This window comes from Mirounga leonina, unplaced genomic scaffold, assembly GCF_011800145.1.
Source record: "Mirounga leonina isolate KUSES-001 unplaced genomic scaffold, KU_Mleo_1.0 Mir_101609, whole genome shotgun sequence".
Lineage (NCBI taxonomy): Eukaryota > Metazoa > Chordata > Mammalia > Carnivora > Phocidae > Mirounga > Mirounga leonina.
This window is the reverse complement of record NW_023270164.1, coordinates 3621440-3648682: the sequence shown is the minus strand read 5'-3', so window position 1 is coordinate 3648682 and position 27243 is coordinate 3621440. Positions and strand designations below refer to the sequence as shown.

Genomic DNA, 27243 nt, shown 5'->3' with positions numbered 1-27243 from the left:
CAGGGTCCCCAAGTCCCTCACCGGTCCCAGAATTCAAACGAACTCCTCCCAGAAAGATGTTGCTGGAAAAGGGCTCCTTGTCCCAGACGGTAAGTTCTAGGCAAACATTCTTTATGTCCTGGGGGCTCAGGCCACTGAACATGAAAGTATGATTCCACTGAGGGTTAACACTCTTCTTTATCACGAGAGTTTTGTGCTTGGTAGCTTTGCTATCATCTGGGAGCAGGTAGCTGCAAGAGAAAATGCAATCAAGCCATTGGTGAAACAGAAAATGGCATCCCCATTTTCAATTATTTAGTTAGTTTATTTATTCAGTTATTTCGATTCCCCATAATTCTTAGTGCGTGTGTGTGTATATTTGATTTTTTCCTTCAAGGTTCTTATATGCTTATGTCTAGATTTAAGTGGAAGGTTTTATTGTTTATTTTAAGTAGGACAATAGTAAAATGCCTGCACTCTCCTTTCTAATCCTATTTTGGTTCTTCTCTCATCTTGAAATGAAAGTATCTCCGATAGTAGGTACTTACAATAAAGAAGACACATTGCAACACTTGAGATTTCATTTCATGTACCAAGAAGAGATGGCTTATCCCCTGATACTCATTCTCTCCTTATTCTTTAAAACAGACTCTTTTTTTTTTTTTTTTAGTTAGGCAGAAGAGTGCCCAGAATAAAGGCTACATTCCCAGCCTCCCCTGCAGCCAGTATAGCCATGTACTAAGCTCCAGCCCAAAGGATTTACAAAGTGCTTCTGCATGAAATTGCTGGGAATTGTCTTGACAGCTGGAATCTGGATGGGATAGCTGAAACTCCAGCAGCAATCTTGGCCCGTGAGGTGGATACCATAACAAGATAGAAGAAACATGGGTCCCAAATTATCATGATGCTTTCATACCTGCCCTAGATGCTTTACCCTTTGTCTTTGTTTACATGCAAGAGAAAAGACTTTGCTTTCTCATGCTCTCTTTCCTTTTTAAAGATTTATTTATTTGAGAGAGAGAGAGCGTGCACAAGCAAGTGGGGGAGGGGCAGAAGGAGAAGGAGGGAGAGAATCTCAAGCCGAAACCCCACTGAGCACAGAACCCTATGCGGGCCTCGATCTCAGGACCCCAAGATCATGACCTGAGTCGAAACCAAGAGTCGGATGTTCAACTGACTGAGCCACCCAGATGCCCCCTTTCTAATGCTTTCTTAAAAATCTGAGGTTCCTTTAAAATCAGCTCAATAGTTAAGTGTAATTAGATAATTTACTAGAAAGTTATTGGCCTTTTCTTCATTATAGAACAAAGATACTGTCCTTTATTATCTCTGCTTTGTAAATGTTCAACATGATAAAGTGAAAACTATTTCAAAAGATGTTAAGTCACCCCTGTAAGGCCACGATGAGGCCATAGGTAAGGAGCCATTCCCTCATCCCACTAGACAGTGGGCAGGAAGAGGCCTGAACTGGATGGTGGGGCTGATGAGGCAAATTGCAATGGCAGGATCCAAATAAAGCATTTCTTTTGTGCTTAAAACTTTTGTGAGAAAGAATGATGGACAGATGAACTGGGACTCAGGCCCACACACTCAACAGTAGGAAAACCCCAGATATCTGCTTCTCCTTACTATTGGCTTTAGCAAAATTAGAATGTGTGAGGGTAAATGTTTGACTCTTTTTTCTTGTAGAGTCAATTACACTTTTTAAAGAAGGATAGATGAGAGGAATAGTAACGTCATTGACTCAAAGAATTAACCTCATGCCCAAAACCTAAATATATAAAAAATAAAGAAAAAGAAAGCCAAACATAACACTACAGAAACTGATCAACCACAAAGAGAGCAAGAGAAAAACAAAGGAACAGAGAAGAACTACAAAAACAACCAGAAAACAAGGAACAAAATGGCAATAAGTGCCTACCTGTTAATAATTACTTTATTTTTTAAGTTTTATTTAAACTCATTTAATTAACATATAGTGTATTATTAGTTTTAGAGGTAGAGTTCAGTGATTCCTCAGTTGCACATAACACCCAGTGCTCATTCCATCAAGTGCCTTCCTTAATGCCCATCACCCAGTAACCCCATCCCCCCACCCACCTCCCCCCCAGCAACCCTCAGTTTGTTTCCTATAGTTAAGAGTCTCTTATGATTTGTCTCCCTCTCTGATTTTGTCTTATTTTATTTTTCCCTCCCTTCTCCTATGATCCTCTGTTTTGTTTATTAAATTCCACATACGAGTGAAATTATATAATTGTCTTTCTCTGATTGACTTATTTCACTTAGCATAATACCCTCTAGCTCCATCCACATCATTGCAATAATTACTTTAAATGTAAATGGTCTAAATGCTCCAACCAAAAGATAGAGGATGGTGGAATGGATAAAAAACACAAGATCCATCTATATGCTGCCTACAAGAGACTCACATCAGACCTAAAGACACATACAAGACTGAAAGTGAAGGGATGAAAAAATCTTACCATGCAAATGGAAGCAAAAAAAAAAAAAAAAGGCAGCTGGGATAGCAATACTTATATCAAACAAAACTGACTTTAAAACAGACTGTAGTTGGTGATGGGCATTAAAGAGGGCACATGATATGAGCACTGGGTGTGAGACAACGGATAAATCACTGAACACTACATCTGAAACTAATGATGGCTAATTGAATTTAAATTTAATTAAATTAAATTAAAAAATAAACAGACCATAACAAGAGACAAAGAAGGGCATTACATAATGATAAAAGGATGGGGCGCCTGGGTGGCTCAGTCCTTAAGCGTCTGCCTTTGGCTCAGGTCATGATCCCGGGGTCTGGGATCGAGCCCCACATCAGCGGGAAGCCTGCTTCTCCCTCTCCCACTCCCCCTGCTTGTGTTCCTGCTCTTGCTCTCTCTGTAAAATAAATAAATAAAATCTTTAAAAAAAATGATAAAAGGATCAATCCAACAAGAGGGTATAACAATTGTAAATATCTATGCACCCAATATTGGAACACCTAAATACCTAAAACAAATATTAATGGATATAAAGAGAGAAATTAATGGTAATATAATAGCAAGGACCTTTAACACCCTACTTACATCAATGGATAGGCATCCTGGCAGAAAATCAATAAGGAAAAGGTGTCTTTGAATAACACATTAGACCAGATGGACATGACAGATGTATACAGAACGTTCCATTCCACAACAACAGAATACACATTCTTTTCAAGGCCATATGGAACACTGTCCAGAATACATCACATGTTAGCTTACAAAACAGGCCTCAATAAACTAGAGAAGACTGAAATCACACCATGCATCTATTCTAACCACAATGCTATGAAACTAGAAATCAATCACAAGAAAGAAACTGAAAAAAAGAAATATGCTTCCCCCAAAGCACTCTCCAGTCAGTATCTCTGGGGAGGATGCTCTCAAATCTCTACTTTTTACAATTTCCCCTAAGAGAGCAAAATACCAAGGACCCAATATTTTTGTTGCTGTTGTTTATTGCCAGTACCAAATGATAACAAAGCACAATAAAAATATATTACACACAGAAAATCATATTTTCTCCTCCTTTAAGAAATGAATCTCACAGGAAAATCTGCCAGTATTGAGGGTGAGAATGATGGGAAACCCTGAAATATGCTGGAAGCAAGTGGAAAGCTAGAATAAGCAGCCCCCCTCTAGACTCGTGTTGTTTCAGATCTAAAAGCCAGCATTTAAGGGTAGCTCTTTCCTTGTCCATTTAGAGTAAGATGAACATAGAAGTCTCACAGCCACCACTGTCTCATCGGTCACAGATCCTCTCATCTCCCATTAAGTATCTTTTTTTTTTAATTAATTTATTTATTTGAGAGTGAGAATGAGAGAGAGAGAGAGAGAGAGAGAGCACGAGAGGGGGAGGGTCAGAGGGAGAAGCAGACTCCCTGCTGAGCAGGGAGCCTGATGCGAGACTCGATCCCGGGACTCCAGGATCATGACCTGAGCCAAAGGCAGTCGCTTAACCAACTGAGCCACCCAGGTGCCCCTGAGCCACCCAGGCGCCCCGCATTAAGTATCTTCTAAAATGAGAACGAAATTACCCCTTCACAAAGCTATCAGAAGTGCCTCCTGACTTCACTGCTGTCAAATTCTTTGCCTCTTTGATGAACACTTCCAGGATTCCTCCAGAGATTACAGGTGACTCCTTCTTCTTTCCCCTTTTGAAGGTCTTCTTTCCTGTATCAGCCATCAAAAAGAGAGAGATGGACAGGGAGGGAGAAAGAAGGGGAGGGAGAGGGAGCGGGAAGGGGAGGGAGAGAGAGATCACGGGCTCCATTTCAAAATTCACCAAGAAAACCTGCCAAGATTTATTTCATTTGCTGACTGAACTGGGTCTTTATGTTATTGTGTATTTTTCCATGGATTTATCTCAATGTTTCTACCCCACCAGATTCCTTCTGGATAGGTCCTTCATTTGTGTTTGTTGAAAAAAAATGAATAAATGGAAAACTTTAAATACTTCCCAACAAGGAGTATCTTTTTACAGGGTATAGAGGAACAAAATGGAAAAGACTCTGAGAGCTGCCTGAACCACATTCTTGCTCTCAGTGAGAAATAGCTACAGAGAAAGCCACACAAGTGCCAAGACTCCCAAAGAGAAAATTCCATAACTTCCTTCTCGGGTATTTTAGTCTTAAAAATTTAGAACTGTACAAGGCCAGCTCTAAAGGCTATACATGGCCCAGGCACAACTACATTTCTGACTGAGAGAAAACTCTTTCCACGTCACATTTTTATTCTGATGAAATGTGCTCAACGTGAGTAATAACCACCGCCACCACCTTTATTCAGTACGGCTTTAAGCACTTTCCATGGATAAACCTATTGAATCCTTACAATATCCCTACGAAGTGAAGAAACGGAGGCTGAGAGGCAGTAAATTACTTGCACAGGGTCACACTGAAGAGAGTGACAGTGAATGTAAGGATAGAGGAGGCTGCCTGGATTAGTTGATGGTAGAAGGCCAAAAGGGACTGGAAAGTTGACTCCATCTGGATTTTTCCTTTACATTCTGTGTTCAACTTCTTCCTCAAGACTCCCTGAGTAACTGTGAATGTCGTAAATCCATACAGCAGCTTTTTATACCTCTCCTCTCAGCCACTGTACCCCTCTCCCCGTCCCTACTCCATCCTGGGGAAGATCCTCTATCTCCGGTATTTCTGGGAAACAAATACCACCATTAAGCCTTGTTTCTAAGTATGAGCTTTGTCCTTTACTTGTAAAGATCCTGCACCCTTCCCCATATGTAGGATATACTCCACAACTCTCTTCAAAGACAGTGACACCTAACTGTTTACATTTTCATCTGTGTAACACCACAGTAACATAGTCCAACCAATTCCTGATCCCTATTCCCATACTTCTAGACACAGGATGTCCTTGGTCAAAGTCACTGATTTTTACTCTACCTTGAACTTCTTCTAGAGGAAGCATCAGGTTCTCCTCTGGGGGGATGTAACGTAAAACAACTGTTAGCTCTCCTTTATAGTGAAGGCCTATGTCCGCAGCAAATTCCACCTGGCCAAAGGGAGACAGGTGAAGAGAAAAAGTGAGAATGCTTGGTCTATTATTTTGTAGCCCATGTTTGAGTGGTCTTGTCATATTTACTTGCTGGCTTAAATATGACAATCCATTCCCATTCAACTGTATTAGCACTTACTGGTTTAAGATATGCGTTAGGTACGAGAAGAGAGAGGCTGGAAAACTTTATGAAAGTATTTGTGTATAACTTTTAACATTAAAGTGAAAGGAATTTGAGAGGAGATATATGACACACGTGTGGTGAGTCAGTGGCTACTGCCTGCCTGTGGTGCAGGACCAGAACCTATCACTGAACATATAGTTTGGGGTATGAGGCGCAAATAAAGATACCACTGAGGACAGCTCCTGAAGACACATCTCCCTGTCTGGTCTTGATGTCTCAAGGCTGTCCTAAGTGACCAAGAGGGGGAAATAGCCAGTAATGCTTGATTCACATTGGGCTGCCCAGCCACCAATTATTAAAAGCTTCATTTGTGATTTACATGATGAAAATTTGATGTGGAGGGGTGCCTGCACGGCTGAGTCGGTTAAGTGTCCGACTCTTGATTTCAGCTCAGGTCTTGATCTCAAGGTTGTGAGTTCAAGTCCCACATTGGGCTCAATATGGAAAAAGTGGTTCACTCAAACATTGCTGGTGAGAATGTAAAATGGTGTAGCCACTCTGGAAAATGGTTTGGCAGTTTCTTATAAGACTAAACATATAACTACCATACAACCCAGCAACTGTACTTTTGGGCATTTATCCCAGAGAAATGAAAGATTACGTCCACATAAAAGCCTGTATGTAAATATATCATCTTTATTTGGAATAGCCCTGAACTGGAAATGAACTAGATGACCTTCAAGAGGTGACTGGTGCAACAAACTGTGGTACGGCCATACCATGGACTACTACTCAGCAGTAAAAAGGAATGAACTAGCAATACACACAACTTGGATGAATCTCTACAGAATTATGCTGAGTGAAAAAGCCAGTTCAAAAGGATACATATCATACAATTCCATTTAAATGACATTCTTGAAGTGACAAAATAACAGATACGGAGAACAGATTAGTGGTTGCTAGGAGTTAGAGAGGGGTGTCCAAAGGGAGGTCGGTGTGGCTATAAAAGATCACAAGGGATCTTTGCAATGATGGAACTGTTCTGTATCTTGGCTGTAGTGGTAGATAAAGCTACATATGTGATAAAATTTCATAGAACTAAATACACACACACACACACACAAATGAGAAGTGAGGAACTCTGAAGAAGATGGGGGGGGATCAATGTCATCACCCCGGTTGTGGTATTGCACTATAGCTTTGCAAGATGCTACCATTGGGGGAAACTAGGCAAAGGGTACATGAGATCTCTCTGTATTATTTCTTATAATTGAATGTGGATCTGTAGTCATCTCAAAATCAAAAGTTTCAGTTCAAAAATTCAATGTGAACATAATACCCAGACCCTTTGCTCTATAAAGCTCCTAGTTGCCATTGAGTCAACTCAACTGACTTTTCATAAATGGGGTAAGAAAGTTGGTATATTTTCTTAGGCCTTTCCTTCAGGAACCTGGCCCCTGGGCACTGAGTCGAGGGCTGAGAACTGCTGTCTTCTGAGAGGCCAGAAACCCCCAAACTCAAACAGTGAAGCCAGAGGCTGTTCAAGCCTCAGCAAAGATGACTGAGACCATTACCAGGAAAAGGGATCCTTGCCTGACTTTCCTCTTGGTGGTGATAAAACTTATCAGTAAAGGTGGGAAAATCATTTGAAGTATTTTATTCAACCTTCTTACTAGGGGCAAACATGAGATTAGACAGTGAAATAGACTACCCATCTAATATTTAATCTAATTAAGTCACATGCCTTGTAAAAGGACTTTTCTTGTTGTTTTGACAGTTTCAGTAAATTTTACTTTATATGAATGTCACAAATGGAAAGTTGTAATGGGCATTATAGCAAATTAAAGAGGTCATTACTTTTTTGATGCTATAGCCAATGAGCGGTGGGGTATTTATCCTTTCTCTTTGGATCTTAGTGGACCCTGTGATTGGTTCGACCAGGAGACCATGGCACCAGTGACAATGTGCCAGTTTCTGGGCCCCAAGCCCAAGATCAACAGCTTCTACTTCCTCTCTTAGAATGATTATCCTTGGGATGCTCCCTCCGAGGACCCATGGTGTTGAGGCCCAAGCCACAGAAAGAGGCCACATGGAGGTACTCTGGTTGGCAGCTAACAGTAAGTGTGAGACAGCCAACTTGAACAACCAGCCCAGTCAATCCTTCATATGACTTCAGCCTCAGTCTACCATCTAGCTGCATCCACATGAGAGACCTTCACTGAGAACCACCTACCTGAGCCTAGTCACCCCACAGAATGATGAGCAATAATAAATTGTTTTAAGCCACTAAGGTTTAGAATAGTTTTCTATATAATAGCTAACCAATGCAGGCTCTATTTGCTTTTAGCTGAGAGCTTTGGATGGGAAAATACGTTGGTAGGAAAAAGTGATGTGTGTAGGTGTGACATACTAATATATATTAGTAGAGGTTAGAACCTGCAATACTGGGATTTATTGATGTTATTAATGTTAATGTTCCACTGGTATTTAGCTTAATTAAAAATATACTGGTGACTTTCTATAAATACAGTCTTGAAATCTTGTAAGAGTAGAAAAGAGTAAAGATGAAGCCTTGTAGCATTATAATCACATACAGAAGAAATTCAAGGGAGGGAGTCATCTTGCAGCCTGTACATGGCTAATAAATGTCTTGGGATAGTTTGGGTATTCTTGCAAGGAAATTCCAAGGCAACGTCATCTCCTGACATACCATCATTTTACGTCATTCAACCACCTTTTGCTCCGAGAAAGGTAGAATTCAATTCAATTCAACTCATTCAATCCTACCAACACATATGGGATGCCTTCTTGTAGTAATGCTTTGAAGGCATTTTGCTAAGTGCTGCAGAGACACATGAGACAGACCCTACTGAGGTTTCAGTCTATCCAGGAGACATATATTCAATAGAAGCTCTATAAATCTGCCCTTATTTAACTGACTCATCAGATTAATGTTCTCCATTCCCAGTGAAGAGTAGGATCCTCTATACAAAGACCATGCATGCCTACTCCTATCAGTTGAACTGTATGCTTATCAAAAGCCAGCTGCATTCGTCTCCCAGGTTCTTTATGCCAGGCACGTCTGTGGTTCTAATTATATAATTTCATATCAATAAACTGACGAGTGCAAAAAGACAGCTACTACTATAAAAATTAATATGAATACTTTCAAAGAACTAAGTATTTGAAAATCAATTTGCTATTGGATTACATTTGGGCTCGAAGCTATAAAAGATTAGAAAACAATCATGAATATTTAGAAAGCTTTTATATTTGGTTTACTTTGAAAGCATTCTCAAGTTCTTGCTGCATTTTAGAAAAGCTCAAACTAGAAACCACTGATTAGAATGCACTAGGGTCAGAATTTATGCCAGGAAGATAGAACAGAATTCTAATCACCGAAACTATACTCAAACAAAATGAATTATCCCTATATTAAAAGACTTGAAAATCAATGCACACTTTAAGTTAAAATAAATGATTAAGAAATGCACTGGAGGTGTATGTTTGTATGTGTGTGATTTCTGTGGCTTTATGAACTGACCTACTATTGTAAGCTCAGCTCAAAGGATGACAGTTGCTTCAATACAGGTACAAAGAAACTACTGTGGGAAGAGAGAGAATCATCTAGATTGGGATAAAGAGGTGGCCTTTGCCTGGTGCTTAAAGGATGGGAGATATGATGACTGATAAAGAGGGGATGGGAAGGTCAGTCTGGGATAAGAAAACAGTATAGTATGAGCAAGATTCAGTGGGGACTGTGTAAAATGTGTTTAAAAGCTGGCAGGAAGTCAGGTGTGATTAGAGGTGTGTGTGAAGGGAGGTAGTAGCAAGGAAGATGAAAACGAGGTTTCTATTCTGGGTTGCCCGGAAGACCCTAAGACACAAATTTATCTTAGTGTGTTTTATTAGGAAGGGGAGTGAGGAAGTGGGACCACAAACTGAAGAAGGCTTAACAAGGTTGTGATATTGGGCAAAGTTTTATGGTGAGTAACTTTTTCAGTTCCACAGGGGAGCTTTGCAGACAAGACAGATCACATCTCCAAGAGCTGTCCCAACCAGGAGACAAAAGAATGAGAATGTTGATGATGCTCCTTCACCCATCAGTTACTGGTCAAGGGCTCCGCCCTTCACCCCCAGAAAATTTTACCTTTCTCAGAGCAAAAGGTGGTTGAATGACGTAAAATGATGGTATGTCAGGAGATGATGTTGCCTCGGAATTTCCTTGCAAGAATACCCAAAGTATCCCAAGACATTTATTAGCCATGTACAGGCTGCAAGATGACTCCCTCCCTTGAATTTCTTCTGTATGTGATTATAATGCTACAAGGCTTCATCTTTACTCTTTTCTACTCTTACAAGATTTCAAGACTGTATTTATAGAAAGTCACCAGTATATTTTTAATTAAGCTAAATACCAGTGGAACACTAACATTAATAACATCAATAAATCCCAGCATTGCAGGTTCTAACCTCTACTAATATAGATTAGTATGTGACACCTGCATCATCAGGCAAGCCCCATCATCTTCTGCTTTTTGAAGAGATCCACATTACATCGGAGTTGGAAACAGAGTTCCCAGGACATTTTCAGGTCTAAGGTGGGGGTCACAGATTATGGACAAAAGTCTGCCCCAACCTCCAAATAGAGAGAGAGAGCCTTTTAGCTCAGTAATAATTTCACAGGAACTTGCATTTACTCTCCACCTGAAGGCAGAACAGAGAAGATTTCCTTGGAAAACACTTGAGCTCACTGTTGATTTTCAAAGCTCCTTGTTTTTTATAATAGCACCTTCTGGGAAGACATGAAAGGCAATTCATACTGACAAACCCTTCTGGTCTACCTACCTAATATGCCTTTCAGAAAGATAATGAGTTACAGCTGATAAACAATCTCCTGTTGTGTAGTAAAATGGAAGTCGTACTGTGAAACTACTTTACAGCCCACTTGACAACTTGAGTTCTTCCTCTGTCTGCACCAGCCTCCTCACTGGCTTAGTGCCATAAGTCTCAGCAAAAAGGCAGGTGCCGAGGGACGTTCACTAACACAGAGTCAATGAGAAATGAGGCACTGTGTCTTTCCCATATTCCCACTGCAAAGGGATGTCAGTATTTCCGAATGCCGAAGGACTATTCATTCTGATCCTCTATCACTAAGGAAATTGGCCCCTGTGGCTTACACTTCACCTCCTTAGCTGGATAATCTACAAGGAAACATCAAGTCTCCAGGGCTGCTCGTACTCTAGCTGCAGCTGATGAAGTGACTGAGATAGGAGACTGAAAACGAAGCAACGCTTCTCGAAGTCGGCTGATAATCCACCACCCGGAGCCCAGCTCAGCCTGAGGATGAGCCACCAATGAATAGGAGGCAGCCTACAGAGTACGTAGCACCTGTCCTCCCCATTTCTGGAAGGCATGGCGTCCAAACAAGGCTGAAACTGTGGGCTTTCCTCTACACGTATGAGAGATACGTCTATGCGTCTATATGTGTCAGAGACACATATATGTGTCTGTGTGTCATCTTTTTCTTGGCAGAGAAAGATGACATGGATTAAAGACACGAAGCTCTGTGGGGTTCCCCAGAGGCTCACTCTGAGATGAGGATTCTTAACGCACATGACTTAAGAATTGCTCCCAGAATAGACCAGGGAAGGGGTGACCAGGAAAAAGGTCAGGAGGAAGCCAGGCAAGGGTATAGCCTGATCTGGCAGGGAAGCTGTAGAGTGTAAGTAATGCCTTGGAACACCACCCTCCTTGCCCCCGCCACTCTCAGTAAGGGAACTGGGCTTTCAGACTCCCCCATCTAGGAGTTATTGGCAAAGAGTTGCCTCATGGTAGGTGGTACATAAGCTCCTAGGAGCTTCTGACTCTCTCCGCTCACTGGAAAAGCTACAGTAGCCTGGGAACAGTCTTCTAAACAGAGTCTCAGGTGAAGGCTGTTGGAGGCAAAATTCCTAACAGTCATGGTTAAAGGAATCCAAGGGGATCTGGCAGAGGACCAAGGAGTTCCAGACATTACACTCAATCAGAACTTTTCTACCTTGAGCAGCCTGAGAGCTGCTTCTCCCTTATGATAGAAAGTGAAGGGGCACCTTGGTGGCTCAGTCATTAAGCGTCTGCCTTCGGCTCAGGTCATGATCCCAGGGTCCTGGGATTGAGCCCCGCATCCGGCTCCCTGTTCCGCGGGAAGCCTGCTTCTCCCTCTCCCATTCCCCCCTGCTTGTGTTCCCTCTCTCACTGTGTCTCTCTCTGTCAAATAAATAAATAAAATCTTAAAAAAAAAAAAGAAAGTGAAATCACTCAGTGGCAATGTGAAGGTGATTACCACGGAAAGTGGCTGGTCCCTAAGCACAGAGGATATGCCTGGGAGAGCTTAGATATCATCCCAGTGCAAGTCCTTCAACCATTTCCAGGAAACTGACTGGAATGTTCCAAGCTGTTTTCCAAAGAGCCCCTATGTGCTTTAATGTTAAATTTATGACAAGTTAATTTCATGTACTAAAATGAATGTTACTTGTCCTACATCTGCATCATGCTTCATATAATGTCTTGGATATTTTCTAACTATGATTCTGTGGTGCTCACCCATCATACACAAAAGGAAGCGAGTGACAGGAGACTGTTGAGTCAGATTAAGTGCTATCCTTCAGGGTGAGGCTTTTCACTCAACTCCAAGAGATTCAGTGTTTAATGACCAATTATTTCCCATGCTTAATGTCAAGGGAATGTTACACTCCTGCAGACTTATTTCTTGTGACTCTTGTATTTCCTATCACATTTATGTTAGTCAGGGGCTTGCAGTTATTTTATGTTTAAGGACTTTTATTATATTTTATTATTAATTTTACCCACAGCCCAATTACACTTCCCAAAGATTTTCCATGAGTGATTTACACCAAGCTTGAGGTCAGCACTTCTAAAACTCTTACCAGAAAGTTGTATTTAACTTCTGAGTCTCGATCTCCTCAGATGCAATGGAAATGATGATACTTACCTTATGATGTTTGTAGTGAACAATGCTGTTGCTGCTGCTGATCCACGCATGTGTTGTTGTTCAGCTTCCACTCACCATTCCTTTAGAACTACTATACCTGGATTTCCTTTGGGGCAATACTACCTTCAGGACCAGGGTATATTCTGATTGTCTTAAGTCAGCCAACGTATCTCACCTCCCTGGCCGGCCACGGCAATTAGCTCAGGACGGGCAAATGATGTCATCAGAATGAGGAGAACCAGGCCCAGGGTGCTGGGTGGACTGCTGGAAGAGGAGGACATTTGTCCTCTCCCGGGCCATGTGATGCAAGGAGGAGGGGCTTACATGTATTGTAATGTCCAAGAGAAGCATAGTAGAGCTAGTGATGGAAGCCAACTGCACAGAGTCTCAAAATGTAGCCAACACAGAGAAGAGAGACCAAGAGAGTCCAGGGCCTTGATACGATGTGAGTTATCTGGGTAAAGCCACGCTTGATAATCACTGGTCAATAATTTCCTTTTTTGAGTGGTATGAGCTGGGGTTTCTGTCAATTGCAATACAAGGACTCTCACGTAACATAAACACTACCTAGCATTTACTGAGAGCTTAAAATGTGCCCGACACAATACTGCGAGCATTGCAGAGTGCTTCTCCAAACTTCACAACATCCCAGTAAGATATGTCCAATTATTGTATCACAAATGAGAACACCAAAGTCTGGGAAGTTAATTTGCCCAGTGTCACACAGATAGTCATGAAGCCAGGACTGAAGCCAGGAAGTCTGAATTGAGTCTACTATCTTTACCATCATGTTCTTTTTGCCTCTCTGTATATAAAGAACAATCTTCGGTTACATAAATGTGACCTTTTTTCATCTCACTTTCAACTTAAAAATTACTATAAATGTAGAGAGACTCCGGTTGCATAGAGTGAATCCAAGGTACTGTTGGTCTAGAACATGCTGTATTGCATTTAATTTCTAGAACCAGCTTTAAGATTGTTTTTCTGACTATAACTTAAAACCTGGGTTAAGAATCTCAAAAGTAGGAATATAGGAAACCAGATACTTTAGCTACTCCTTACTTCCTCATGTGAGCCAAGGAAAGGCCACTCCTGCTTATGTATGAATTGTGGAGAATGGGGAATAGAGAGAATGGTTTTTTTTGTTTTAAGATTTTACTTATTTATTTGATAGAGAGAGACACAGCGAGAGCAGGAACACAAGCAGGGGGAGCGGGAGAGGGAGAAGCAGGCTTCCCGCAGAGCAGGGAGCCCAATGCGGGCCTCGATCCCAGGACCCTGGGATCATGACCTGAGCCAAAGGCAGACGCTTAATGACTGAGCCACCCAGGTGCCCTGAGAGAATGTTTTAAGACTGACTGGCTCTATGGATTTGTTTTTGCCTATGGGAAACTGAATGCTTTCTCTTTCTGATAGGATCATACAATGTACTCCCCTTTTTTAATCCATGGAGACTTTCAAATGATGAATACATTTTTAGTAAGTCAAATTAATAATACATATGACTATGTGACTTGCATTGTACAGACGGTCTGTATTAAAGAAGGAGTTCCAAGGAAAGGATTTACATGTATTGTATTATTCCAAAATTAGCTGCACTCATCTGTTCAGATTACCACTTGAAAATGAGAGAAGTCTTCAGATTCTCTAGGCCTATGACATCAATTTTGTTCCTAACCTGTCTCGTTGCATAACTGTTCGATTAATCTGGAGGCATTTCCTACCTTGGGCTGAAGCACAAACCACTCATCATTTGGATTTTCAAAGTTCCATGAATCAAAAGGAATCTCCACCTCCCCAAGGAAGCTGTTACGTCCAAATCGATCATGATGCCAGACTGAGAGCTGCAGAGTTCTTGTTTCCAGCTGGGCGTGGCTGATGGTGTACTACAAACGAGAGTCACAACATCACACTCCACGTGGAGGGCTCTGCCCAATTCTACCACAGGCTGAAATTTACTTTCGCCATCTTTCAGATCATACACACTAGTAACATGAATGAAACACACACACACACACACAAGCCCACTGCATTTTCCCTTGTTTATGCTACAACGGGGGTTCTATGCCATGAACTCATTTTGTGTTAGACCTCACACTGAAAGATGTATCAGCCAATTATTTAGGAAGAAGTCAATAAACTTCAAATAGTATATTAAAAGTATTAGGTAATGAAGACTGTCCCCTTTCCAGTTTTACCCCGTTTTCATCTGTGAATCGTTTTTCAACCTCTCCTTCGTAAGCTTAATGTTTGCTATATCAACTCTCCAACTTCTCTGTCTTATTTTAGTCATGACAAGAACCCCCAAATCCAGGAAAGTACCCTCAGTGAGAAACTTGCAAACACCAAACTTCATCAAGTCTCGCATAAGCGCAGGAGTGAAGAGACCAATACAGAGACTGAGCGGAAAGAAAATACTGCTGGGGTAGCTTTTCCTTTTCAGCAGAACGTGATCCACAGCCACATGCCTATACACCCTCGAACCTCCTGCTAGTTCTATGCAACTCCCACCTGAGACACACTGCAGACTGTTTCTTGAACTTGGATTTGCTTCTATACCCATCTTTGCTGGTCCTGGCGTGATTGACCTTGGCTCCATGCTTCCTGAATTTGCCACGTCACCCTATCTATTCTGCTTGGGCTCATCTTTGCTACCTTGTTAGAGCCACCAGATTCCCACCCTGCCTATATTCATTCATCCTCACTTTGATCTGTCTTCATATTGGCTCCTGCTTCCAAACACAACCCCACTGATGGATGTCCCCACTCACCAACTTCCTGCTATGGTGGATTCTGACTCCCTCACTCCAGGTACAAGGTCCATACATTTCCCTGCGACTGGCAATAACTTCTACATTCCAGCCTCCCTGGATCTTTCTTACCAGGCTAGATTGGTCCAGGGTGGGAGAAGGGGTTGTTACATAGAAGCCCATGGGGGAAAGAATGTCTCCAGGATTGGGGCCTGGGTCATGTCTTATCGGGGCCACTCTCCCTGAGGTTCCTCAAATCCAGCTGTGCATCTCCACTGTTCATTAACCACAGGCCTAAATTTAGCCCAACTCTGAAACCTGACAAGAAATTGCACACACTCATGCTGTGTGAGCAGAATGAGGAGTGGGCACAAAGTGACTTGCTAAGTTAGTGTCAAAACTGTGACAAACTCCTTTTAAGGGGAACTAGAAAAAACAGTTTTCCCAAGGGTGAACCATATTTTTTGACAAGATGCCCCGGCTCAGATGGAATTTCACTGGATCATCTTTACTTCAGGCGTCACTTTAGCAGCAGCGAGAAATAAGCCGAGTAAGGGTGGTTTACAGTTTTTCCAAAAACTGTTAGGAAAGCCAAGGGCGTGACACGAATGTATTCAAATTCTACTTTTCTAAAAGATATTTAAGTCTGGACATGCAAATCCTCCGTAGTCAATTTTAAACCAATGAGGATATGAACGGTATCACTTGCGTGAATATGAGAGAGCATGTACTCACCTTTAGCGTCTCATTGAATTCTGGATTGGTGCCTGTTCTGACCTTGGTCTTGCGCTTATTGTTTCTGGACTTGTCAGGAAGAAGGTATGACTTGACATAACTGTACATGAGAAAACATGAAAGTAATTATTGGAAGACATCTACTTTGCAAGGAATAGTCAGGGATTTCAGTGAATAAAAGAGGTGAAGGGAATAGGCCAGCAAACATGAGAGAACCAGAGAGAATGTAGTCTACATGGCAGGATACCTTAAAATATAACTCTGGGCTTCCAGTAAGAGAGAAGTGGTAAAGTATAGTGATGAAGAGTGTGGGCTCTGAAGTCAAGCCAACTAGGCTTGAATCACTCCATGCCTCACTGGTTTTGGTAAACTCACGAACTTACTTAACTTCTCTGTCCTCAGTTTCCTCATCTGTAAAACTGGGATAACAACAGTATCCAACTTATGGCATTGCAAGGATTAAATTGGTTGATACATACAGGGAGCTGACATGTTATACTCCTCAATAGATGTCATCTATTCATAGGATCATTGGTCTCACAAAATACTGTAGGGTTATATTCCTCTCTATTCCGATGTCAGAACTTCTGATGAGTGGAATCAGTGGTCATGGATGAATGAAGGAAAATGGTGAAAAAGAACAAATAGTAAATAACAACCTGATGTCACAAAAGCAATTCTACCTGACACCTTGTGCTGGGATATCCCAGGAGCCTCCTGGAGCAGGGGTATCAAGGCAAACTTAGAAATGCACAAGATGTACAAGACTGCAATGTACAAGATGCTACCAGAGCTGTGAAGCACATCTACCAGGGCTTTAGGTGACCTCTCTCCATGCTACTCTAAATGATTATATTGGTCCTGAAGCCCTTGAATATTCAGCTGAGGAAGTAGGTGGACCCATCTATACTCAGAATCCACTCATTTGTCTTTTTTTTTTTTTAAGATTTTATTTATTTATTTGACAGAGAGAGAGAGAGAGCGAGAGCAAGAACACAAGCAGGGCGAGCGGGAGAGGGAGAAGCAGGCTCCCCGCCGAGCAGGGAGCCCGATGTGGGGCTCGATCCCAGGACCCTGGGATCATGATCTGAGCCGAAGGCAGATGCTTAACGACTGAGCCACCCAGGTGCCCCTCATTTGTCTTTTTTTTTTTTTTTTAAAATTAAGTAATCTCTACACCCAAAATGGGGGCTCGAACTCACAACCTTGAGATCAAGAGCTGCACACTCCACCAACTGAGCCTGTCAGGTGCCCCACTCCCATTTGTCTATCTTTAGACACTTGGAAACAGCTTCTCTGAGTTGTTTATTGGACCTGGGTCACCTATTATGGAGGAAAGGGGTAACACAGCTGGCCTCAGATGGCTGTCCTTGGAAATGCCTGCTTACAACATTTGCCATTGGTCGGCATCTGGAAACTTGGATTTGAGGAGGATTCTCATCACTCCCAGAACAGATGTAAGTGGCTCACTGTGACTAAACTATTTGTAAAAACAATATGGCTTAGGCAGAACACCTGCTTTCCTTCACGGAGACTGGAATTTTGGTATGTGACAGTTGGTGCTGCCACGACTCGTTGCTGGAGGAATTAAGCACATCACGTGCGACTCCAGTGGGGGAGGATGCTTGGGAGTTGAAGCCGGATTCTTCAGAACTTCGCCACACATGCCTTTTTTCTCTGCTGCTTATGACAAGTGGAGTCCTGTGACTCTTCCTAGTAAATCATCAAGTCTGGCAATGACTTTGGGAGCCCCTGACACATCTTTCATCTGGCTCCCTTCCAATGTACCAACGGTCCATATCTGCCTCCCAGCTAATATCTGGAATCCTGAGAACCTCAAAATTGTCCTTTTGAGTTGTTCAATTAGGCTAACAGCTTGGCGATTTTCTCTGGAGGGTCTCCCAGAACAGGATACTCAGAGATCCCGGGGTAGGCCAATGTGTCAGCCAGCTTCTATCACAGAGCTGCCTCTGTGTAAATTACAAATATGTCAGTCCTGAATCATATCAACACGTGGCTTTGGAAAAATCAGATAATCATGGACACAACCATTATACATACACTTAGAGAATATTTAGAAGTGTCGCACGGGAGGAAAATGACAATCGACCTTCTGAGAAGGCTCTGAATCAAGAGGAATGCTAAGACAAAATCACACATACTGACAAAGAAAACAGTTCGAGGAATATGCTAAGTGCTTACGCATCTGTCCTCTGTTTCTTTTCATCTCCTATGGCCAGATTTCTGCAATTCTTGACAAAAATGTAGAGCCCGCCAGTTTTGTAGCAGTAGCTGATGTGGAGAAGGATTTCACCACTGACCTTCACATTGCCATAGTCTCCTGTTTCACTGTAAACACTCATCATGCTGTTAAGGCTGGTCTGGAATAAACAAGATGAAAAGAGGTGTCCAGGGTTATTCTAATTAGCTCTACAAAGAAGCTACCCTCTTTATTCAATTATAATTCTTATTCTTTATAATGAGCAGTAAAGTCCAGGGTGAATGAAGAAAGCAAAAATCACTTGTTTTGCTTGGTTTTCTGGTATTGTATAAAACCCAAGCCTGACAAGGGACAAGAAGACTTAAGGAGTGTTGGAAAGGAAGGCAGGAAACTTGCTGAGAGGGGCAAGTGAATAGCCTTTGTTTATTCACTTCTAATGAATACAGGGTCATTGAAGCACTTCCAATCCCATGTCCTCTCCCCACCTCTGTAGCTTTTGCCTCTCTCGCTGGTAGACTCAAGGTCAACCTACTCCAAGGTCTAGAATGCATCCATCAGGACAAAGGGAAGCTCCTATATTCCGTGCAGGCAGGAGCCACAGTTTCTCTCTCTGATACCCACAGAGAGCATCCCAGCAGTCTCTGGGAAGCCGTAACTGCAGCTATAACAAGGGCATGCCAGAACGTCATTTACCCTTGGCTGCTGTGAATTCCCCAGGCAGCTGTTTTGGTCATATAGGTAGTGTAAGACCAGGGCTTTGTAAACCTCTGTAAAATAGCCACACCCACAAAAATAGAACACTAAATAATCAACACACCAACAAACAAATGTAAAAAAAAAAAAGTCCAAATCTACGAGAATGAATAAGATTTCTGATTTTATTTGAAATCACTAGTGACAAGAGACACATTTTAAATTAAATGTAACAAGATTATCCTTTAGTGCCAAAACTGTATCTTAGCAACATGACTCACAAGAGACCACTTGGAAGGCTTTCATGAGTGACCCAGCAGTTTCAAAAGCCCTGTCTGTGAACCACTGGGAAGGACTAGAGGAAGTACAAAGAGAGCCTAGACTTCCCACTTGTGTCTGTTACGCATAACGCAAGTCATGACATTCCTCTAGTTGCTCAGAGCCTGATCAAAGAACAGGATGCGGGCTACGTGGCCAGTATCTCTTCTAAGCTTAAGTCAAGGTCAAGAGTAAACCAAGAATTCCATAATTACTTAGGAATTATAATTTCAAGAGAGCCAGTGAGTGAGCTCATTGGTCTTTCCCATTCCTAGAACAAAACAGAATTTTCATAATAACAGGTGGCTTTGAGCAGTGTTTTTCAAACTTTTAATTGCACATAAATCACCAGATCTTGTTAAAATGAAGATTCTGATGCAGTCAGTCTCAGAGTCTTCTTTTCTAACAAACTCCTAGGTCCACAGTTTGCAAAATGTGTACTGAGGCATCCCAGAGCCCCACAGCAACCTCACAGGGGGACCACGGGGTATTTTAAAATTTCAAGGGAAACACAGTGACATCGATCAGACACCATGCAAACTCTTAGCAGTAGTTCACCGTGTCAACATTAAATCACAATTTATTCTTTTTCAGTTAAGTCCTATCTGCGTGAAGCTGAGTTTTTGACAGTTGTTGTGAAAAATAAGCAAGTACTGCATAAAAATCAACATGGTGCTGTCCAATCAGATTCCAAGATGTGACAAGTGGTGCTGTCCAATCAGATTCCAAGATGTGACGAGTTGTGAAGTGCCCAACAGGTACCCATGTCCCATTAGTAAGGATTAAGGGCTATTTAAGAATGGAATAAAGCTATTTTTCTTTCAGTGTATGTGTATTATTGTTTTGCATGTCTACTAACTTGTTAGGATACCAGTGCTTACAAAGTTTTTTTGACCTAACTGGTGTGGAGAACAAAGGCAAAGGAAATATAGAACGGAATTAAATTTCCCTTGCAGCCCATTGACAAATACTTAAGATAGGAAGGGTGACCTTCCTCCAGGAACTCAACTGCCTTAATGTTAATACTTTTGCTAGAGGCAAAAGGCAACCTTAGCTTGACATGAGCCCACCTCCAGGATCCCATAAGTCTTCTTTAATAGATAAAAATCCCTTTGGAAACTTTCTTTAGCTCTACTAGCCCCCAAGATATAGGTAAGCAATCATCCACCAAGCATATGGCTCCCTGATACACATCCGAAGGGTCTCGTGACTAGGGTTTTACTAGACAGTAGTAAATGACCTTATCCTAACAACAGCTAGCCCCTCAAGGTCCTGGAAACCTTGCTTCCAAATTCCTTAGAGACTTATGCTATCCCCAACCCCCTCCCAACTTGAAAGTGTATAATCAGTCACTCCTCACAACCCTAGTGCAGCTCCTTCTGCCCCATGGGCCCTGTCCCCGTGCCTTAATAAAACCACCTTTTTGCACCAAAGATGCCTCAAGAATTCGCTCCTGAACCCCAACATTTCACATCACTAGCTACTTAATAAATGGGTTAGTCAGGTGTTAATTTTGGCTCAGGAGTGGGATGAAAGAATCACTAGGGGCTCTGTGAACTGACAAAGTGCTAGAGTCTCTGCCCCAAGTGAGGCAAGGCTGCTGGTCCATGGACTATTCTTTGACTTCCAAGGGCTTCATGAATAAGCCCCTACCCCCTCATGTTACATATGAAAAAACACTGGCTCACAGAAATTATTAGCAGTGCCAAGACACAGAGCAAGAGCTCCAGATTTTTAGTCTGAGGACCTCCCCAGCATGCCTCCCCACCTCCTAATATCACTCAGTTCTGTCTACACCACATCTCTCAGTAGCCACATCTTCAAAGAAGTCCTCACTAAGCAGGGGGCCCCTAAAGATAGAAGAAAACTTAAAAACCCACAAATGCTGAAGCTTGGGAGAAATTAAGGCAGCTAAGGCAATTTTCCTACTAACCAAACTTTATGCTCTTAACCGACCCAATGTTGTGATTTAAAATAGAGATGTTGATTCTAAAGGTATCTCATTAATGGTAAATCATGTTGAACCATACGTCTTTTGACTGGTGCTTGGATTCTAATGTTTAATGAATTTTTCTTTCCTTGGGATACTCGGATTCCGATAATGCTGTTTACCCTTTAAAGAGAAACTCTAGTTAACTGTACACAAGTCAGAAAAAGATAAGTGCTGGAAAAACTGCCCACCTAATCAGATTTCCCATACCATGAAATTTGCAAAGCACGGTTGGAAATAAGGAAAAGGAAAGACTGAAAACTCACAGTGTCTGAGTCAGCATCGGGGACATTTAGGTAGGTCCACTTCCTGTCAGAGCCTGCTTGAGAATTCTTTAAGAAAGTCGTCCAAAGGTCAAAAGAAAAAAGGGTATTAGAGCAACAGACAGAAATCAGAGGAGCAAAGAAAAAGATTTACAGGCACATACACACAAATGTAGATGAGGACGGGGGGCTCCTAAAGCCAACCTCTCAAGCAAAGGCATGAACATGAAAGTAAGAAGGGACATTATTCTATAGGCGGTGAGTGAGAAGCTATGGACAGTGTCTGAGTAGGAGAGAAAGCTGACTAGCTAGGTATTTTGGGAAAATGGCAACAGCATGGTGGACAGTTTGAAACAGACAGGATGGCGGCAGGGAAAGAAAGGTATCAGCAGAGAACTGTGATAGTTTATGGGCTTGAGCTGATGAGAGCCTGAATTAGGGAGTGAAGAGGTTTTAAAAACTTGGTGAGGACCGTGGAAGGAGAGGGAAGGAAGAGCTCACGCCAAATTAGACCAAAAAGTACTCTGTGTGCAAAGGGCAAGCAGGAGATTATAGTGACTCTTTACTGTCACACATATTCTCAAGAACATTCCTCTCTCCTTTGGGAAAAGTACAGAAAATCAACGAGGGAAAGAAGCTTCCAGTCACATGCTAGAGAAGTGCTTACGGTTGACAGGCCACTTGCTAGACTGTGGTTGTTGGCAGAAAACCGGGAGGACGCTAAGTCATGAACACCTTCCTCAGTCTCTTCCAAGGAGCCCTAAGGGAGGAGGAGAAAATCAGTGGTTTGGTTTCTTTCTTTCCTAGAAAAAGTTTCACTTCAAAAATCACTTTCTTTTTAAATACCTAAAAAATCCTAACCAAATATCTAGAAATCACCCTATTCTGAGGTTTCTCTTTTGCTATCCATTCAACCTGAATTACTTCATCAGAGGAGTGGGGTCTCCTGCCTGGTGGTGCTTGCTTTACGAAAAGAACATGAAATTTGGAATCACACGGACCTGGGTTTCAACTTTACCTCCCTGATCTCTAAGCTTTGGGCAATGTACTCAAATTATTTTTTTTAATTAAAAAAAGGGGTCTGTGTGTGTGTATACTGTCAAGATGGGGAAATAGATCTTAAAAATCTCTCTGACAGAGTGAACTATTTTAGACACTGGACTCTTGTCCAAAATTCCAGATTCTACTTTTCTTCTCCTTCATGATAGAGTGGCTCCCCCAACCCTGCTCCCAGTTATTTAAGCAATACATTTTTATAGTAAAAAATTTCAAGCAATATAGATAAATATAAATTAAACTTAGATCTCTCTTTAATATATTAATGACCAAAATTTCCAAGTTTTATGATATGTATACACACATGCCTACATTCACAACCACACATAAAGGGAATATATCATACATGCTTTTTTTAAAAGAACACCTTTCTTTTTTGCTTCTCCTCTCCTCCCTTTGTTTCCTCTCACCCCGGGTTAAATCAGTATTTTACATGTTACATTTCATGCCTTTCTCCTTGTTTATGTGAAAAATCATATAATATTGTGCACACCTAATGGACAGTCATCATGTCTTTTAACCAGTTTCATAACTTGAGATTGTTCTCTATATAGAATCCTGTGCTTTAGGGCGCCTGGGTGGCTCAGTTGGTTAAGCGACTGCCTTCGGCTCAGGTCATGATCCTGGAGTCCCTGGATCGAGTCCCACATCAGGCTCCCTGCTCGGCAGGGAGTCTGCTTCATCCTCTGACCCTATCCCCTCTCATGTGTTCTCTCTCTCTCAAATAAATAAATAAAATCTTTAAAAAAAAAAAAGAATCCTGTGCTTTAGAATAAAAAAGAATTTTATTATAAAATATAACACATATAGAAAAGTACATAAAATATAAATGTACAGCATAATACTATATGGTGCCCAAGTAGAAGACCCCTTTGTGTTCTGTCCATATCACAAACCCCTTTCTCCCCCATCTTTGAAATAATATCTTAACTCTTATGGTAATCACATCTTTGTTTTTCTTTATAGTTTTACTACCTAAGCATACATTCCTAAACAATATGATTTTGTTTTGCCTGTTTTTGAATTTAATGTAAATGGAATTAAATGTTATATACTCTTTTGTGTTTTGCCTCTTTGTCTCAACATTATAGTCTTTTAAGAGTCATCCAAATTGTTTCATGTTATTGTAGTTTGTTCATTTTTATTTATTATTTGGGTTGTTTCTAGATTTTTCCCATTATTAACACAGTTGCTATGAATATTCTTGAATATGTACCTTGATGCATAGAAACACAAGTTTCCCTTAGGTATGCCCCAGTGAGAAGAACTGCCATGTCATAAGGCATGCATATCTCCACATGGTTATTGATATTACGTTTAAGATAATGTCAAACAATTGGGAGTAATTGTACCAATTTACAGTCCAACCAGCAACATATGAGAGTGCCCTCTACTCGATATTCTTGTCTTCCAAAAATTGGTATTGTCAGATTTTTTTTTTTCTCTCTTGCTAATCCAGTAGATGTTTATGTGAAAATTAGTAAGGGGAAGCCTCACTAAAACTTATTATTAAGTTGAGTACCTTTTTCTGATCATTGGCCAACTAAATTTCCTGGTTTGTGAAGTACTTTTTCAAAGCTTGCTAATTTTTATACTGATATATTTGCCTTTTTCACTGATGAGCTCACAAGATGAGCTGGAGCAACTTGTAGATCTAGAAAGTAAGAATGTGCTCAAGACAAAAACAAACTAACAAAAACAAAAACAACAACATCAAAAAAAACCAACCCACAATGAGAGAAGTATGTCAAAGGAACACAAGAGCCAACTGAAACAGCTCCCAATGACCAAAGCTGGAAAAATTTGAGCAATAAAATAAAGTAGGGGTGCCTGGGTGGCTTAGTCGTTAAGCATCTGCCTTCGGCTCAGGTCATGATCCCAGGGTCCTGGGATCGAGCCCCACGTCGGGCTCTCTGCTCAACGGAAAGCCTGCTTCTCGCTCTCCCACTCCCCCTGCTTGTGTTCCCTCTCTCGCTGTCTCTGTCAAATAAAGTCTTTAAAAAAATAAAGTAATATTAGATTATAACTCAAAGTATAAAATAAATATCAGTATACTGATATTAATAAATGACTGAATAATAAATGGATGGAGATGAGACAAATTTCCCATGCAAAAATATTCTAGATAATTTATGTAGATATTCCATCTTTAAGGAGGTGGAACATAACTCTGTCAGTGTGGGCTGTACATAGTGACTTTGTTCCAAAGAGTACTAGATAGAAAAGTTAGAAATGAGTAACTTTATAGTGGAGAAACCTGACAAACAGTACCTCAGTCAGGTGTTCAAAGTCAGCATCAACAGTAATGTCATGTTGATAGTATGTAGTGTAAAAACAAAATGGGGCGCCTGGGTGGTACAGTCAGTTAAGTTAAGCTGACTCTTGATTTTGCCTCAGGTCGTGATCTCAGGGTCATGAGATCGAGCCCTGCGTCGGGTTCTGCACTCAGTGTGGAGTCTGCTTAAGATTCTCTCTCCCTCTGCCCCTCCTCTCTCTCTCTTTCTCAAATAAATAAATAAATAAATCTTAAAAAAGAAGCCAAAAAGAAAAACAAAAAACCAAACCAAAACAAAAAATCCCCACAGGCCCCAAATGGCATTGCTTAAGGCTGAGTCCTCAAACTAGGGCTTAATACCTCATCCAGTTGCAGTTTCAACCTCCTGCAGAAATGTAGTCTTAACCTGTCAGTCAGGAATTTCTGATGGCAACAATGAGTCTACCACTTGAGCCCTCTCCATCCCCCAAAGGAAGATGAAGTAATCTACATGATAAGACCCCTTGCTTTTTCCCCTAAGGAAAAGCTACCTTGTTTAGAACACTCCTTTTCTATTGCTAATAACTTTCTTGCCCTACCCTCCTTCGTATTAAAACTTTCCATTTTGTGCACCTCCTCAGAGCTCCCCTCTTCTTCCTAGGTGGGATGCTGCCTGATTCACTAATCGTTTAATAAAGCCAATTAGATCTTCAAATTTACTCAGCTGAATTTTGATTTTTAACAGTACCCTGGGCATAATATGGTGAGAATGGCATTTTGTCACTGTGGTCTTCCTTCCAAAAATACATGACCCCTTTCTGATCATGAGAAAAACATCAGACAAACCCAAATTAAGGGAAAAGTTTACAAAATACCTGACCTCAAAACAACAGTTAATCAAAAACAAGGAAAATCTGAGAAACTGTCACAGCCATGGGGAGCCTAAGAAGACATGACAATGAAATGTAATGCAGTATTTTGGATGGGATTCTGGAACAGAAAAGGAACGTTTGGTAAGAAACAAGGAAAACTGAATAAAGTATGGACTTTAGTTAATTTTAATATATCAATATTGGTTCATTGTCACAAATGTACCTCATAAATACAAGATATTAATAAGACAGATTGGGTATGGGGTACATGGGAATTTTTTGTATTAAATTTTCTATAAATCTAAAACCATTCTTAAAAAAAAGAGCTTATCACAAAAATAATTGTAAACCTGCGATAAATCCAGCTTGGTCATGGTGTTTTATGTTTCCTAAACATGACTGATTACAATTTGCTAAAATTTTGGTTAGGATGTTTCCATCTATACTCAGGAATACAATGAGCTTGTTATTTCCTTTTTCAAAATGCCTTTGTCTGCTTTTGATATCTGGTTTGCACTGGCCTCAATAATAAAGTTGGAAACATTCCTTTTTCAATTGTTTTAAAAAGTTTGTATGCTCTTATATGAGGTTTCTAGAGTAATCGAATGCATAGAGGCAGAGAGAATGGTGGATGCCAGGGGCTGGATGGATGGGGAAATGGAGATTTACTATAACAGGTACAGAATTTCAGGGGTGCCTGGGTGGCTCAGTTGGTTAAGTGTGGACTCTTGGTCTGGACTCAGGTCAGGATCTCAGGGTCATAAGATCGAGTCCCACATCAGGCTCCATGCTCAGCATGGAATCTGCTTGGGATTCTCTCTCCCTCTCACCCTGCCCCTCCCCCTGCTCATGTTCTAAGTAAGTAAATAAAATCTTTTTAAAAACAGGTACAGAATTTCAATTGGGAGAGATGAAAACTTTCTGGAGATGGGTGGCAGGGATGGTTGTACAATATGAATGTACTTTATGCCACAGAACTGTAGACTTAAAAATAGGTAAAATAGTGAATTTTATGTTATATATATATTTTACTACAAAAGTTTGTATAATATTTAGAATTATAATTTCCTTGAAAGTGTCATAGAGCTTATCAATAAAGTCATTTAGGTCTGATTTTTTTTCTTTTAATTAAAAAAAATTTTTTTATTGTGTTATGTTAGTCACCATACAGTACATCATTAGTTTTTGATGTAGTGATTTTTTCTTTATGAGAAGATTTCTAACTGTTTCAGTTTTATTTTTTTAAAGATTTTATTTATTTATTTGAGAGAGAGAGAATGAGAGAGAACACATGAGAGGGGGGAGGGTCAGAGGGAGAAGCAGACTCCCTGCCGAGCAGGGAGCCTGATGTGGGACTCGATCCAGGGACTCCAGGATCATGACCTGAGCTGAAGGCAGTCGCTTAACCAACTGAGCCACCCAGGCACCCCTGTTTC

General features: G+C 41.1%; 1 protein-coding gene across 1 annotated transcript in view; it reads right to left on the bottom strand.

The window, feature by feature from the left end:
• Positions 1–27243, bottom strand: part of SYTL5 (synaptotagmin like 5) — a 105999-nt gene that overhangs the window by 5381 nt on the left and 73375 nt on the right. The window contains exons 9-16 of the mRNA XM_035002969.1: positions 22293–22385; positions 21629–21694; positions 18343–18521; positions 16141–16240; positions 14380–14541; positions 5426–5534; positions 4058–4193; positions 22–230 (exon numbers count right to left, since the gene is read on the bottom strand). Of these exons, the coding sequence (XP_034858860.1) occupies positions 22–230; positions 4058–4193; positions 5426–5534; positions 14380–14541; positions 16141–16240; positions 18343–18521; positions 21629–21694; positions 22293–22385 (1054 nt within the window). The remainder of the gene's footprint in view (positions 1–21; positions 231–4057; positions 4194–5425; positions 5535–14379; positions 14542–16140; positions 16241–18342; positions 18522–21628; positions 21695–22292; positions 22386–27243) is intronic.